The sequence below is a fragment of the Galeopterus variegatus genome, unplaced genomic scaffold, assembly GCF_000696425.1.
Source record: "Galeopterus variegatus unplaced genomic scaffold, G_variegatus-3.0.2 Scaffold80, whole genome shotgun sequence".
Classification (NCBI taxonomy): Eukaryota; Metazoa; Chordata; class Mammalia; order Dermoptera; family Cynocephalidae; genus Galeopterus; species Galeopterus variegatus.
The window spans coordinates 417104-433168 of NW_007726191.1; the positions used below are offsets into that span (position 1 = coordinate 417104).

The window sequence follows — 16065 nt, forward strand, 5'->3', positions numbered from 1 at the left end:
TGCGTTCTGCTGCCCACACAAGTCACAGGGCAGCCCAGAGTCACGGGGTGAAGGAAGAGATACTCTTGACAGGAGATGCTGTAAAATGTCATGGCTAAATGTCCCTAAATTCTTGCCACCAGATGTGGAGGAAGAACTTGCATTCCCAAGAAGCTAGATAGCCTTTGAGCCACCTTCTCACAAAGGGAAGCGTCTTCAGCTAGTCACATGACTTAGGTAGAATTCAGACGAAGTCAGTGATTTCCCATCCTCTGCAGAGTTGTGTTCCCTAGAAGCAACAAAGTGTATTGTCTCCAGTGCTTCAGCTGTGCTAAGGAAAAGACAGGACTTGGAAGGCTCCTCATGAAATGTGCTCAAGTTAAACCTTAAAACTAAGTGGCATTGTTTGGTTGGGTGTTTATCCTGAGCTTGCTCTGTGTTGGTTCTATGGTCTTCTAGAGGGAAAGAGGTTGATCAGCAAGAGCTTAACCCCTTCCAGAGCCTTTCTCTGACTGCAGTTTCTCCCCCGCCGGTCACGCACTGATCTTCTTTACTCCCTTTGTCATCACCTGTTTGTTGCTGTACCTCCTTATCGTCTCATCCACACCTAGATGTAATGCATGCGAGGGCAGGGGCCGGGGCAGTTTAGCGCCCTCCGTCCCCGGACAGTGGTGACACACACCGGGCGCTCAGTGGCCGGCCTTGTGCTTCCACCACAGGGCTTGCTGAAGAAACACGAAGCTTTCGAGACAGACTTCACTGTCCACAAGGACCGCGTGAATGACGTCTGCACTAACGGACAAGACCTCATTAAGAAGGTGAGCCTGGCCCACTGGTAAGACCCCAGTCCCTATTCCAGGACACGCACACGCTGGTACCACAAAGCTCACCTCCAGAGATGTTCACCAAACGGAGGTTTGCGTGGAAACCAATAGCAATTCCAGTAGTGTTTCATAAAAAAGACAAGGGTTATGTGAAAAGTTGGATATTTTCCTCCTTTTTGAAGTCAGTTAGTAAAGTTATTCTGCAGTGCTTATTTTTCTTGTTTAATTAAACAAACATAAAAACATCTCTGGTGGTCTTTTTGTGACATTGGTACTCCCAAAATGCTGCTCTTTGTTTCTCAACTAATATAAGCTCTTTGTAGAGATGATAGAAAATAAAATAAAATAAAACATATATATATATATATATACGCGCACACACACACACACACACACACATATATATATAAAACAGGGCTGGCTGGTTAGCTCAGTTGATTAGAGCACGGTGTTGTAACACCAAGATGAAGGGTCTGTATCCCCTTACCAGCCAGCCGCCCCTCCTCTCCCCGCAAAAACCAAAAACATAAAAGTCATCTATAGGGCTGGCCAGTTAGCTCAGTTAGAGTGCAGTGTTGTAACACCAAAGTCAAGGGTTTGAATCCCTGTACCAGCTAGCCAACAACAAAAATATCACCCATAAAGCCACCATCCAGGGACAACCATATTTTTTTTAAAAGATGACCGGTAAGGGGATCTTAACCCTTGACTTGGCGTTGTCAGCACCACGCTCTCCCAAGTGAACCACGGGCTGGCCCTCAGGGACAACCATATTAAGATCTTCATGTCTAACCTTCCAGACCTTCTCTCTCCATGTGTGTAGAGCTACTAGATAAAATAGCTACCCAGATACCTGTTTAATAGGATTACATTACTATATAAATTATCCAGAACCTGGCTGCTGTACAGGATGGTTTTTTGTGTGTTTTTTTGTTTGTTTGTTTTGTTTTGGGGTTTTTTTGTCTTTTTTTATGACCGATAAGGGGATCGCAACCCTTGGTATGGTGTCGCCGCACCGCACTCAGCCAGTGAACGCATAGGATCCGAACCCACAGCGGGAGCACCACTGCGCTCCCAGTGCCGCACTCTCCCGAGTGCACCATGGGGTTGGCCCTGTACAGGATGTTTTTGAAATGAATGTATTTCATTCTGACAGCCCTTTCGAGAGAAAGCAAAGAATAAAGGGTCTTGGTGCTTTCTCAGCATCCGTGAAGCCAGGTCACTCCTATGTTGAAGTTCCAGACTAGGGCCGAGCCCGTGGCGCACTCGGGAGAGTGCAGCGCTAGGAGCACAGCAGCTCTCCTGCCGCGGGTTCGGATCCTATATAGGGATGACCCGGTGCACTCACAGTGCTCACTGGCTGAGCGCGGTGCGGCCGGTCTCAAAAAGGACAAAAAAAAAAAAGAAGTTCCAGACTGAAGGTAGTGCAGCCATTGGTCTGGGATTCGCCACCACCACAGTGCTCACTGGCTGAGCGCGGTGCGGCCGGTCTCAAAAAGGACAAAAAAAAAAAGAAGTTCCAGACTGAAGGTAGTGCAGCCATTGGTCTGAGATTCGCCATGTCACTTAGGTGCAGTGACATGTTCAGTACTGTAGGACAGATATTTTAACAATTATGATTTCCTATATCACACGTCATGAGTAAGGGTTCTCAACACAACATTTGCACAGTAATCATGGCCTTGAGACTAGGGTTTTGTTCCATAGGAGGCAGCAATGCAGTTGAAATCTGTTCACTGGAGAGCTGTTTGCCTTGCCTCATCCACAAAAAAACTAACGTGGAACTAATTTCACATTCAACCTATGTATAGGCGTAGATGTGGCCTATATAAAATCTCCCTCCACAAACACACAAACCCCTTAGACAGTGTTCTCTGTTCTTTAAAGGTGTGTGGTAACTGGTCTGTGAATAGTTTTCAACCTTCTGGCAAAGGGTCTGGTGCTTTTTTCCTGGCAACTATCTTTGTTTCCTCCCCAAATTTATCTTTAAAGTCTATGCTGACTTTTGTATGTTTTCAAATATGGTTTTAACCAAGACTAAGTCAAAGTGTTTAGGGCTTAACAATTTTCAGTGTCCACAGTGTCAAACATTTTCCTCAAGCATTGTTTTTACTGCATATGTATAGTAGCCATTCTTCATATAGACAGTATTTAAGTGATAATTATTTACACTTTTTCCAAGTTTTTGCCATCAGAAATGATACTAATGAATACATCTATGTAACTTTACATTTCAGTACATTCCTCATTATTTCCTTAGAATTTATTCCTAGCAGTAGAATTGCCAGGACAAAGAGTATTCATCGTAAGGCTTTTACTGTGTTTCTCGTAGAACAGCCTTACCTGTCATTCTTCCCAGGACAGTGGACAGGGAAGCAAAAGGCCCATTTTACAGAAATTGAGAACCTTCCCGGGGAGGGTGCAGATCAGGAAGCTGCAGCAGGAAGTGAGGCTGACCGATGTGTCCCTCTCTTCATGGCCTAGAACAATCACCATGAGGAGAACATCTCTTCAAAGATGAAGGGCTTGAATGGGAAGGTGTCAGACCTGGAGAAAGCTGCAGCCCAAAGGAAGGCAAAGTTGGATGAGAACTCAGCCTTCCTGCAGTTCAACTGGAAGGCGGATGTGGTGGAGTCCTGGATCGGTGAGCACTGTGCCAGCAGGGCCCAGGGTGTCGTATTCTCCCAGGCCAAGGAGATTATTCTCAGAGCCACACCCTGTCTACTCCCCATGCAATTGGTTTTCTTCTGTAGAGAAGAAACTAATCAAATGCGGGCATATCAGAGAAGCTGCCACCAGGGCAGACAACTGCCCACTAGCCAGTGTCCTGAGCCCAGAGAGCGGGGCCGCAGCCGTGCCCCGGGATGGCACTGAGCTGACACCAGGGTTAACAAAACAAAGGCCTGTAAATGCTGAAGTACGCAGTAGACATCACAACATGAACAAAATGGGCACAGCAAAAGGGGCCAAACTGCACAGACTTGTCCCGCTTGCTCCCCTGCTCAGGGTGCTGTCCAGCTCCTGGGGGAAGAGGAACTGGACCCATGTTTGGCCTGAGTAGTTGCTCTTACATGAGTAGTGACTGAACTCGATCTAGCACAGCTGGAGGCCAGGAGCCTAGGGGGCAGCGAATGTGGGTTTGGAGACTGCTGTCACTAAAAATGGAATTTAATGTAAACAGAGTAATGGTTTGCCTGGGTTTTATTTTTTCCTCATCAATCTCATTACACTGAGAAGGCATGGTATATTTTCCACACTTGGTTTTCTAGGTGAGAAAGAGAATAGCTTGAAGACGGACGATTACGGTCGTGATCTCTCTTCAGTCCAAACTCTCCTCACCAAGCAGGTCAGTTGTGGCCACTTTATTGATTGATTGGAATTTATGCAAATAGCATTTCTTGGTGGATGACTGATGGTCAGCCTCTTTCATTAAGGTCTTTGATATCTTATATAAGGCCCTCAGGGTTTGGCACTGAACAAGAAACAAGATCCAGTCCTGGTTCTCAGGGAGCTTCCAGACTAACTGGGGAAGCAGACACATAACGTTAAGGTCTTTGATATCTTATATAAGGCCCTCAGGGTTTGGCACTGAACAAGAAACAAGATCCAGTCCTGGTTCTCAGGGAGCTTCCAGACTAACTGGGGAAGCAGACACATAACGAGGGCTGGCCACAGCAGGCTGCTGGGTGCTGGCAGGGCTGGCCACAGCAGGGGGCTGTGTTCACGTAAATGCAAGGGCACCTCACTCGGTTCCCAGCAGGTGAGGCCAGTCTTCCTGGGCTAAACCGTCAGGGTGAACGGATGGTGGTCAGGGGAAAGGCAGGGCAGGCATGCCAGGCAGAGGTGGCAGGGGGAGCAGGGACCAGGAGGAGGCTGCTGTGGTGTCCTGCATTCTGAAGAAGAACAGGAAGGTGGGCAGTTGTGGGTGAGAAGGTGTCAGCAGGAGGTGGGGAACAAGTTCTGGTCTTTCCAGTCACTGTAGATTAGCTTGTCGCTCCTTGTTCCAGGAAACCTTTGATGCTGGCCTGCAGGCCTTCCAGCAGGAAGGCATTGCCAACATCACCNGCCCAGAGAGCGGGGGCCGCAGCCGTGCCCCGGGATGGCACTGAGCTGACACCAGGGTTAACAAAACAAAGGCCTGTAAATGCTGAAGTACGCAGTAGACATCACAACGTGAACAAAATGGGCACAGCAAAAGGGGCCAAACTGCACAGACTTGTCCCGCTTGCTCCCCTGCTCAGGGTGCTGTCCAGCTCCTGGGGGAAGAGGAACTGGACCCATGTTTGGCCTGAGTAGTTGCTCTTACATGAGTAGTGACTGAACTCGATCTAGCACAGCTGGAGGCCAGGAGCCTAGGGGGCAGCGAATGTGGGTTTGGAGACTGCTGTCACTAAAAATGGAATTTAATGTAAACAGAGTAATGGTTTGCCTGGGTTTTATTTTTTCCTCATCAATCTCATTACACTGAGAAGGCATGGTATATTTTCCACACTTGGTTTTCTAGGTGAGAAAGAGAATAGCTTGAAGACGGACGATTACGGTCGTGATCTCTCTTCAGTCCAAACTCTCCTCACCAAGCAGGTCAGTTGTGGCCACTTTATTGATTGATTGGAATTTATGCAAATAGCATTTCTTGGTGGATGACTGATGGTCAGCCTCTTTCATTAAGGTCTTTGATATCTTATATAAGGCCCTCAGGGTTTGGCACTGAACAAGAAACAAGATCCAGTCCTGGTTCTCAGGGAGCTTCCAGACTAACTGGGGAAGCAGACACATAACGAGGCACCCACACAGCAGCCTGCTGGGTGCTGGCAGGGCTGGCCACAGCAGGCTGCTGGGTGCTGGCAGGGCTGGCCACAGCAGGGGGCTGTGTTCACGTAAATGCAAGGGCACCTCACTCGGTTCCCAGCAGGTGAGGCCAGTCTTCCTGGGCTAAACCGTCAGGGTGAACGGATGGTGGTCAGGGGAAAGGCAGGGCAGGCATGCCAGGCAGAGGTGGCAGGGGGAGCAGGGACCAGGAGGAGGCTGCTGTGGTGTCCTGCATTCTGAAGAAGAACAGGAAGGTGGGCAGTTGTGGGTGAGAAGGTGTCAGCAGGAGGTGGGGAACAAGTTCTGGTCTTTCCAGTCACTGTAGATTAGCTTGTCGCTCCTTGTTCCAGGAAACCTTTGATGCTGGCCTGCAGGCCTTCCAGCAGGAAGGCATTGCCAACATCACCACCCTCAAGGACCAGCTGCTGGCCGCCAAGCACATTCAGTCAAAAGCCATCGAGGCCCGGCACGCCTCCCTCATGAAGAGATGGAGCCAGCTTCTGGCCAACTCAGCCACCCGGAAGAAGAAGCTGCTGGAGGCTCAGAGTCACTTCCGCAAGGTGAGAAGGAACTTCCATTTGCCAGCTCCGCCTTCGTCCTGTAAGGATGCTATGACCTCAGCATAGAGGCTCTGACCATGGCCATGGAGTCAAGTTACACGAAGGCTAATGGGACCTTTGGCTTCTTGAAGTTGCTGTTCAGAAGCACACAGGACATACTCTGAGTTTGCATGTGCTGAGGAGCAAAGGGAAAGACAGGTTTGGAAAGTGAAAGTGGGCGATGGGAGGCAGAGCCACGCCGAGTGCCCAGCAGGTCATGTCACCTCCAACTCCCAGGAACTGCCCCCACCTTTCATATCTGCACCCACTGCCGCCCGCCTTCCCTCCCTCCCTCCTGCCTAAGGATGGCTTGTCCAACTCTAGCACCTCTCCTAACTCTGGCCCCTCTGCTTCCAGGTGGAGGACCTCTTCCTGACCTTTGCCAAAAAGGCTTCTGCCTTCAACAGCTGGTTTGAAAACGCAGAGGAGGACTTAACAGATCCGGTTCGCTGCAACTCCCTGGAGGAAATCAAAGCCTTGCGCGAGGCCCACGATGCCTTCCGCTCCTCCCTCAGCTCCGCCCAGGCTGACTTCAACCAGCTGGCTGAGCTGGATCGGCAGATCAAGAGCTTCCGCGTGGCCTCCAACCCCTACACCTGGTTCACCATGGAGGCCTTGGAGGAGACCTGGAGGAACCTGCAGAAAATCATCAAGGTGCACCCGCCCCTGCCCTCTGGCGCTGCACGCCTGCCCAGAGCTGCTACCTGGGCCCGTTCTTGCTGAAGAGTGACAGGAGGAGCAGGAGGAGGCAGCGTGGTTTTGTTTATCAGAAGCTATTTATGTAGCTTGACTGGGCTCGCTCACTCCCCTCCCATCTTGCCAGAGTCCCTGGGGGTTGTGAGCAGAGAGAGTGACCAGGTGTTCTGGGCTGCTGTCATGTGTTCCACATTTCTTCCCCTGTCATCTTTGGATGGAGTTAACACCCCAGTCCTCCCTTGCCCCCAGAGTGACAGTTTCTTGTCATGTTCATCTTCAGATTATTACTCTCTGCTCCTCTCCAGTTTTAAGGCCAGCTGGTCAGTTCCTGTGGGTAGAGCCATCTCTGGCCTGAGCCCTTCTGTGGAGGAGGGTTGGGGATAACACCAGCATCGTAGCACCTGCCCTCCCCTTTGGTCCTTAGGAGCGGGAGCTGGAGCTGCAGAAGGAGCAGCGGCGGCAGGAGGAGAACGACAAGCTGCGCCAGGAGTTTGCCCAGCACGCCAATGCCTTCCACCAGTGGATTCAGGAGACCAGGTGCCAGCCCCTGCAGGGCCGGGGGAGCAGCAGCACGTCCCCACTGTTAAGCCCTGGGAGCATTTTGGTCCCCAAGGCTGAATCCCCAGGCCTCCAGCTCCAGGGAGTGGGGAGCTTTGTTTAAAACCAGACACATGCTTAGAAAAGAAAGAGGGTAGTAGGGCCTGCTCAGGCCCTGGAGCAGCGTTCTTGGTACATTTCCCAAAGATTAAGTTGCTAGATGTCCTGCCTGGGTGGGACTGGGCATGGCCTTTGGTCAGCCCCCAGCATCATGGGTACTGATATGTTCTTGGTTTTGTTTTTCTTTTTTGTGTCCTGTCTGTGCCCCGTACCAATTGCTGCTGCTGTCCGGACACCACCTTGTCTCGTGGCTGCTTGGATCTCCTCTGCACAGAACATATCTCCTCGATGGGTTAATATTGTCTTCTTCTTTTCTGGGCTCGTAGTGTGGTGGTGTCTCGTGTGCTTGTCCCTCTGCCCTCGTTCCCCTGTGGCCTGGCTTGCAGAGGTCCCCGCGCTGGGCCTTCCTGCCCATAGCAGGCTGCACTTCCCCTGCCCCTGACAGAGCCTGTGGTCTGGGGAGGCCACTCCCCTTTTTGCTGTTGAGACTCCTAGGGTTCCCTTCAGGTAGGGAATGAGATCGAGCAAGGAGGCCATAGCTGGGCTCAGGGCCTCTGAGGACCCCCAGCCTGTCAGCCACTGGAGAATGCTGGGCTTCTCTTTTGCCTGTTTCCCCAGTGTGTCCAAAGGGCCCATATTTAGCCCCAGGTGGTCAGTGGGCACGAAGCTGGGTGCAAGAAGTCCACAGCTGAGAGGAAGGGCTGTGCAGTGACTCCCTCGCCCCCAGTAGTCCCCCCAAGGCTGAGGCTGCCCCCTAGCTTTCCCCTGAGGAGAGGGTAACTAGAACTGTTTGTCCTATAGAAGGCAAAAATGCCCAGTGTCATGATGTGATAGGGCTTGGGAGGAGCCCCAGAGAGCAGCAGGGCTGACCCTTCCAGTCCCAGCAGGGGCCTCTCTGCAAGGCCTGGGGCCTCTGCTTGAGTCAGTCACCTTTGCATTCCCTGCCAGGCCTGCTGAGGCCACAGGGCTGGCGATGAGACCACAGTGGCTTAGACTAGCACTCCTAGGGTTCTGCAAGCAGGTAAATCAGGCGTGTAAAGGTGGCCACGGGAGAGAATGCCCAAATCGGGCTGCACATCTTGACAACCAGGCAGACCAGGTAGGGATGCAGGGACTGCCCTTTCTGGCTCCAGCCCCACGGGACACCCTGGCTGCCCAGCTGTCCTTCCTGCCCGTGGCTGTGTCTACTGGTCTTGGTCTTGTCTCCGTGAGGTGCCATGCTCCCCTCGCCTTGTGGCTCCTCCCCCCAAGCCCTGTCCCGTCTTGTCTTGTCCCAGTGTGAGCTGCCCCGGGTGGGTCTTACCTCCAGGTCCCGGCCTGGCGCTGGGCTGCTCTTGCCTGTGCGCCGCCAGCTTGGGCCTCGTGGCGTGTGTCTGTCTCGGTCTGCCCTCGTCTCCTCCCTCCGGTGTATTCATTTGGTTTCTTTTCTCTGACTAGCATAGCATATCGCCGGGTCATTCGTGTCTATCAGTATGAAGTTGGGGATGATCTGTCTGGAAGGTTTTTCTCCTCTTATTTCTCTTCTTACCTCACTGTGGTTTACAATGCACTCTTGACTTCCCCAGGCGGCTCCGCTTTCTGACTAACCCACTGCCCTCGGCTGCTTGGGAGGAGGCCTCTGTCCTCCTCCCACTGCACGGGCACCCGGCCTTCTGCCCCCAGGTCTGGGGGTGTGCTTTTCCCTGGGGGACATGGCGTGACTGTGAGTCTGACTTGCTGGGGTAGGAGGAAGCCTGGTGCCTTGCCTTGCTAGAGCACTTTCAACTGGGGGGATTTCAGAGCTAACCCTGGCTTGCTGGGTTTTAAAAGGGTAGGTTGGGGCAAACATGGGTAAAGGGGAGGCTGGGCTCATACAGTGAGGCCACGCACACGGTGTGAACTCGTCCCTACACGTAACCCCAACTCATTTGTTATCTTTGTTCACTGGTGGCCTTTTGTGTCCTTGCACTGTGTTATGGGAAGGAGGAGGCTTCCGAAAGCCTACCCACTCTTCAGAATGTGGCTCAGAGGGAGACCCTGGCCTGGCTGTGTGTCTAGATTATAGAATCTGAATCCGGGGCTTAGTCACAGCCATCTCTCCCCTTAGGACCGAAGTAGAACCACTTTCAAACCCTCTCTGGTCATGACCTCTCAGCCCCCACTTGTTTCCTTGTCTGAAGGGTCATACTGTTCCTCAGCCTAGAATGTGGCTCCCCTCATCAGGAACCTGTGACAAGGAAACACCAGGGGTTTCTGGGGGTGGCTGTCAGGCTCTTAGACTCCCTCCACCCTGGGTCTCCTGTCTTTTGGGATCAGGGTGTCTCGTCCTCCCCCATGGCTGCAGAGAGGGTGCTCACTGTGCCTGGCCTGTGACTACGCTGCTCCCATAGGAGAACTTAAACCCTATTCTTGAGTCACCCTGAGAGCCTAGCTGGGCTGGGCCTGAGGAGCCACATGAAAAGGGGCCCTGGTTCAGTCGAGCAGCAGCTTCCCATCTCTGCAGCAGAGAAGTGTTACCTGCCCTCCCTGGATCCCAGGGCCAGTTAGGAAAAGATGGCCAGTAGCAGATGGGTCATTTCCTTAACAAAAGGAACTTGAGATTTTGTTGTTGTTGTTGTTTTATCTGAGAGGATAGTTAATTATGAGCTCTTGGTCTGTTGTGAGCAGGCCCCTTTCCTCACTGAGCTTCTGTTTAGGTCCTGCATGGTGGAAGAATCAGGAACTCTTGAATCCCAGCTCGAAGCTACTAAAGTAAGTGCACCTAGGACTTGTGGCCCAGCTGGGACCCTTCACCCAACCACTTTCAAGTAGGCCTGCTCTTTCCTCCTAGGCTTAAAGTCAACAACCAGGTGGGCTGGTTGGTTGGTTACCTTTTTCTTTGGCTTAAAGTAGCCTGAGACTCATCATTTTAACGCAAGTCTTTGGCAGTTGCTACCTGGGGCCCTACTCGATTAGGGGCCCTTTTTGTCCTTAGTCTGTTTCCCTGGGAGGTCTCAGACTCATGGACTGAAAGTCTTTCCCTCTGCTGAGGTGGTTTGGAGGTCTTAGGCCAGACTGGGAGCAGGAGCCCAAGGAGGGAGCTAGGCAACTCTCGGGCGAGGGCCCTGTCTCATGCACCTTTGCTCCCCGACCCTGCAGCGCAAGCACCAGGAAATTCGTGCCATGAGAAGTCAGCTCAAGAAGATCGAGGACCTGGGGGCTGCCATGGAGGAGGCCCTCATCCTGGACAATAAGTACACAGAGCACAGCACCGTGGGCTTGGCCCAGCAGTGGGACCAGCTGGACCAGCTGGGCATGCGCATGCAGCACAACCTGGAGCAGCAGATCCAAGCCAGGTACCTGGAGGGGTAGGAAGGAGGGGCTCAGCCCTGCCTCTAGGGCTGCCCAGAGGCCAGCCGGCACCAAAGAGCTGGGATAGGAGAAAAGAGCCTGTGCCCTAACTCTGTTCTTACTTCCAGGAACACAACAGGTGTGACTGAGGAGGCCCTCAAGGAATTCAGCATGATGTTTAAGTGAGTACTGCCCTGCCCTGGCTGGGGGTGCCCAGCACCAGGGCCTGTGTGCTGAGCAGCCCCCCGCTTTGTGCTGCAGACACTTTGACAAGGACAAGTCTGGCAGGCTGAACCACCAGGAGTTCAAGTCCTGCCTGCGCTCCCTGGGCTATGACCTGCCTATGGTGGAGGAAGGCGAGCCGGACCCCGAGTTTGAGGCCATCCTGGACACTGTGGATCCCAACAGGTGAGCTTCAGGGAAGGCAGCGGAAGCACCTCTGGCTCCTGCTCCGTACTCCCTGCTCACTGTACTTGCTCCCCTTCCCCAGAGATGGCCACGTCTCCCTGCAAGAATACATGGCTTTCATGATCAGCCGGGAGACTGAGAACGTCAAGTCCAGCGAGGAGATCGAGAGTGCCTTCCGGGCCCTCAGCTCCGAGGGAAAGCCTTACGTGACGAAGGAGGAGCTCTACCAGGTGCGGGCCTTGGGGGGGGTGCCAGTGGTTTCCTTCAGAAAACTAAAGGCAAAAGTGGCACTTGACTCTCTAGCAGAGCTGAGTCTAGGGTGACAGTCCCGTTTTGAACTGTACCCTGTACTGGGTGCAGGAGTTTTATCCCCGGCTACAAATGAAACTCACTAGCGGCTAGGAACTCAGCAGCAACAATCCTGAACCGTGGCTGTAAGGTTGTGAGATTGGCGTGGCTGGCTGAGCTGTGCCCCCTGCATCTCTCCCTCCAGAACCTGACCCGGGAACAAGCTGACTACTGCGTCTCCCACATGAAGCCCTACGTGGATGGCAAGGGCCGCGAACTGCCCACTGCCTTTGACTACGTCGAGTTCACCCGCTCACTGTTCGTGAATTGACCCGCTGCCTGAAGGTGGCCCGGCCACGCTGCTTGCCCACCCACTGCATGTCCGCTCACCCATGTGCTCCTCAGCAGAATACTCCAGCCACTGCTCCCTTCTACTGTAACCTCAGCCTGCTTAGCTTGGGACAAGATGTCATAGGAAATGGTGCTTCAGTACACGCCCTGGTCCAGTCACAATCACCATGTTGCTGTAGGGACCCACATTTGTATCTCAGAGCCAGCTGCCCTCATTCCGACTACAGAAAAATCTAAGCAGCTGGCTCACTCCCCTCTTGTTCTCCTTCCCTCCCCCAAATTTCCTGTTTTCATGTGAAAGGCAAATAAATGACTTGACTCCCCCTAAAAGCTTTGCTGTTCTTCATTCTGCTTATATCAGAAATACACAACTTGGCAGCACACACCGACCGCCTCTGTAGTGGGGACACGCCCTGCCCTGCTCCAGCCGCTCTTTTGGTGCCCTCAGGTGGCCACCTCTGCTGCCAGCTGGTCCAGGATCTCTGTTTCTCGGGGTCTCTGTTCAGTGAACTCTGTGCTCAACTGCCACACCTTCACTGTACCCTTGGCATCACCAGCAGCCAAGAGCTGAGTCTGTTGGTTGTTGAATTCAAGGCAATAAACAGGGCTTTCATCTTGGGTTTGCTTGATTGAAACTATGGGCTTGTGGGGGCTTTTCTGGAGATCAAACAGCTGCACATCACCTGCAGAGAGAGACTTGTGGGGTAACAAAGGCCCAGAGCAGTGGACTCTGAGCCTCTTCAAAGTTACCCACACACTTGGCAAGAGAAGCTCTAGACAGCACAGTGCAAAATAAGCCTGTTACCGAGTTCAGTTCTCCCCACTTGTGACCAGGGTTGTTTACAGTTGGGTTTCTGGAGGGAAGCCATCCCAACCCCACGTGCAGTCTCTTCCCCAGCCCAGAATGCCACATACAAAATGGGCCTATGATGCCACTTAACACGGATCCCACCTAGTGGCCTGTTTCCTACCTTCCCCAGAAGCAGCTGCAAAAACCAAGGGGCGCACTGGGGACCAGCGCACAGCAAACAGGTACTTGTGGGACAGCTGCAGCGAGGTCAGGGGCTGGGCCTGCAGCATGGAGTAGAGGTGGACGTGGCCATCGGTCCCTGCGCTCAGGAAGAGGTTCCTAGATAGGACGCAAGGCAGAGCACCAGGCAAGGGATCAGGGCTGGGCATCTGGGTGGGGGTGGTATCTGCCACCAGACTCCTAGGCTGTTGGGCTCAAGAAAAGCCTCCCTGGCCCCCAGACCTGGGGTCAGTCCTCAGAGTGGACAATCCCTGGGGCCAACCACCAAAGAGTTGAACATCAGGGCCCAAAGAGGGACGAATCAGAGAAGGCAGGTGCTTGAAGCAGTTCTGTCAGTCGCCTAGTGGGTTGCAGATGGTGGGATGGGGACCCCTGGCCCTCCCTGTGCCTGATGGAGGAGGAGCCCCAGGCCTGGGCCTTCCCTACCTGTGGAAGGGGGAACAGCTCACAGAGTAGACAGGACCGCCATGGGGAGAGAAGGTAAACTGTGCCGGGGCCCGCAAGGGCACAGAGTGAGGCATCCGCGTGAGCGCGGCCTCTTCTGCTGCCAGGGAACACTTGAGCGGGAAGCCACCTTCAGTGCCCAGAATGAAAAGGCTGGGGTCAAAGCTGGAGAAAGCCACTGCTGTGACGCCCACCTCGGTCTCACCCCGGGGAGGCTGTGGAGAAACAGCAGGGCAGGGTCAAAGCCAAGGCCTCAGATCATGCTGTCCCAGCAGAGCCAGTGGACGGGAGGGGAGGTCCCGCAGCAAGCTACAGCTCTGCTGGCAGTGCTTTCTGCCACTTTGCGCCCCACAGCTCCCTGGCTCGCAGCCAAGCCAACTCCTCTGGGCCGAAGTCCCACAGGCCCAGGGCTGCCTCGGGGGCTGTCTCCCCAGCACCCGTGTACCTTCTTCAGCTTGGTGCTCCGTGGCAGCTGCTGTACCACCAGCGCGAAGCCCTCGATGAGCTGCAGCTGGCCCGCCCCGACGCCTTGCCAGAGCAACACCTTCCCATCCGTGGCCACACTCAACACCTGGAAACGGTGACTGTGTCGGGGCTCGGGCAGCCAAACCACCTGAGACAACAGGGTGCAGGGGCAGGATGGAGAAAGAGGGGACACCTGCTCCCCAGGTGTCGAGTGCTACCCCTGCCCTCCCCTTCTCTTCCAGGAAAAAAAAAAAACGGCAGACCCAGAGGGTTCCCTGGTCCCTCCCCCAGTCCCAGAATCCCAGCACCAACAGAAAGGCAGGACAACAGGGAGCCACTCAGGCAGCCTGTGTAGGAGGCTGGGAATGGCCACAGGGCCCTGGGGCTGGCTGCTGCTGGCGCGGGGTACACGTGACTCATGCCGTGGGAGCTCCAAGAATGCCCAGGGCAGCTGTCCAACCGCCAACTCCCTGGTGACCTTCTCCCCAGGAGAACCGGTGCCTTCTCCCAGCTCCACCTCAAGGCCCCGCTACCAGGGAAGTGGGAGTTGCCTCTCGCCCGGCCGCCCTGACCTGGTACACAGGGTCTGTGTGCGTGTCGTCTGTCAGGCCTGTGCGCCAGAGCAACGGGTCCTCGGGACGGCTCATGTCCCACACGTGGGAGTTGCCTCTCGCCCGGCCGCCCTGACCTGGTACACAGGGTCTGTGTGGGTGTCGTCTGTCAGGCCTGTGCGCCAGAGCAACGGGTCCTCGGGACGGCTCATGTCCCACACCAGCACCTCACCACTATACAGCCCTCCTGTGGGGACAAGCAGGTCTGGGCAGATCAGCCACTTCAGCAGTCGGCTGCCTGGCCAGGCCCCTAAGTGAAAGAAGCCAGATACGAAAGGTCACATATCGTATGATTCCATTTATGTGAAATGCCCAGAATAGGCAAATCCATAGAGACAGAAGGTAGATTAAAAGTTACCAGCGCAGGGTGTGCTCAGAGCAAGGGGCCTGAAGAAAGTCTCCTCTGTTCACAACGCACCTGACAGGAATCTGGGGCCATAGTGATGAGGGGCACAAAACTCGTGGCCTCCCTATGGACAAACGCCATACACACACAAAAAGAAGTTGCCGGGGCTTGGGGGAAATGGGGAAGGGGAGTGAATGCTAATGGGTAGGGGGTTCTTCCTGGGGTGAGGAAATGTTCTGAAATTGACTGTGGTGATGGGTGCACAGCTCTGCGTAGAGACTAAAACTCACTACGGTTTAAATTGGTGAGTCATATGTGAATTACACCTCAATAAAGCTGTTATTTTAAAACAAAGCTATACAGTGGAGTAACAAGTGGAGGGGGCACAAGGAAACCTTTGGGGGTCTGGTGACATTTGGTTTCCTGATCAGGGTTCTGGTTCCACAAATGTTTTCACTTTATGAAAATCACAGCCCTTCACACTTGTAATTTGGGCATTTTTTTCTTATACTCAATGAAAGTTTACATTAAAAAGCAAACTATATACATAACATCATTATGATCCTAGATCAAGGAACCATCCAATGGAAAGAATTCAAAATCTGTAAAAAGCTGTACGGTGGGCACCCTGGCACCCTGCTAGAGCGAGCGTACAGTGGGCAGCACCATGGCCAGCAGGCTTGCAGTTCCTCCAGCAGCTAAGCATCGAGTTACCAGGTGACCAGCAATCCCACTTCCAGGTGTAGACCCAAGAGGAGTGAAAACATACGCCCACACAGAAACTTGTACACGAAGGTTCATAGCAACATTACTCATAATAGCCAAAAAGTGGAAACAGCCCAAGTGTTCATCTACCATGACAGGATCAACAAAACGTGTCTCACCCACAGCGTGGAATATTATGCAGCCAAAAAAAGGAACGAAGTACTGGGGCCGGCCCCGTGGCACACTCAGGAGAGTGCGGCGCTGGGAGCACAGCAGCACTCCCGCCGCAGGTTTGGATCCTATATAGGGAAGGCTGGTGCGCTCACTGGCTGAGCGCGGTGCGGGCGACACCACACCAAGGGTTGCGATCCCCTTACCGGTCACAAAAAGGACAAAAAAAAACCTACAGTAATGAATTTTCTTGGGGCCGGCCAAGTGTGGTGCTCATAACACCAAGGCCATGGGTTCGGATCCCATATAGGGATGGCTGGTTCGCTCACTGGGTGAGCGTGGTGCTGACAACACCAAGTCAAGGGTTAAGATC

The 16065-nt window shown here is 53.5% G+C and overlaps 2 protein-coding genes across 2 annotated transcripts in view; one reads left to right on the top strand and one right to left on the bottom strand.

The window, feature by feature from the left end:
• SPTAN1 (spectrin, alpha, non-erythrocytic 1) overlaps positions 1 to 12250 on the top strand; it is a 64438-nt gene extending 52188 nt beyond the window's left edge. Inside the window, exons 41-53 of the mRNA XM_008579624.1 lie at positions 607 to 797; positions 3288 to 3447; positions 4073 to 4149; positions 5963 to 6172; positions 6569 to 6865; positions 7332 to 7444; positions 7839 to 7856; positions 10240 to 10294; positions 10682 to 10878; positions 11002 to 11055; positions 11135 to 11281; positions 11364 to 11511; positions 11775 to 12250. Of these exons, the coding sequence (XP_008577846.1) occupies positions 607 to 797; positions 3288 to 3447; positions 4073 to 4149; positions 5963 to 6172; positions 6569 to 6865; positions 7332 to 7444; positions 7839 to 7856; positions 10240 to 10294; positions 10682 to 10878; positions 11002 to 11055; positions 11135 to 11281; positions 11364 to 11511; positions 11775 to 11900 (1793 nt within the window). The 3' untranslated portion in view covers positions 11901 to 12250. The remainder of the gene's footprint in view (positions 1 to 606; positions 798 to 3287; positions 3448 to 4072; positions 4150 to 5962; positions 6173 to 6568; positions 6866 to 7331; positions 7445 to 7838; positions 7857 to 10239; positions 10295 to 10681; positions 10879 to 11001; positions 11056 to 11134; positions 11282 to 11363; positions 11512 to 11774) is intronic.
• WDR34 (WD repeat domain 34) overlaps positions 12248 to 16065 on the bottom strand; it is a 23525-nt gene continuing 19707 nt past the window's right edge. The window contains exons 3-6 of the mRNA XM_008579317.1: positions 13840 to 14007; positions 13377 to 13609; positions 12892 to 13049; positions 12248 to 12603 (exon numbers count right to left, since the gene is read on the bottom strand). Of these exons, the coding sequence (XP_008577539.1) occupies positions 12365 to 12603; positions 12892 to 13049; positions 13377 to 13609; positions 13840 to 14007 (798 nt within the window). The 3' untranslated portion in view covers positions 12248 to 12364. The remainder of the gene's footprint in view (positions 12604 to 12891; positions 13050 to 13376; positions 13610 to 13839; positions 14008 to 16065) is intronic.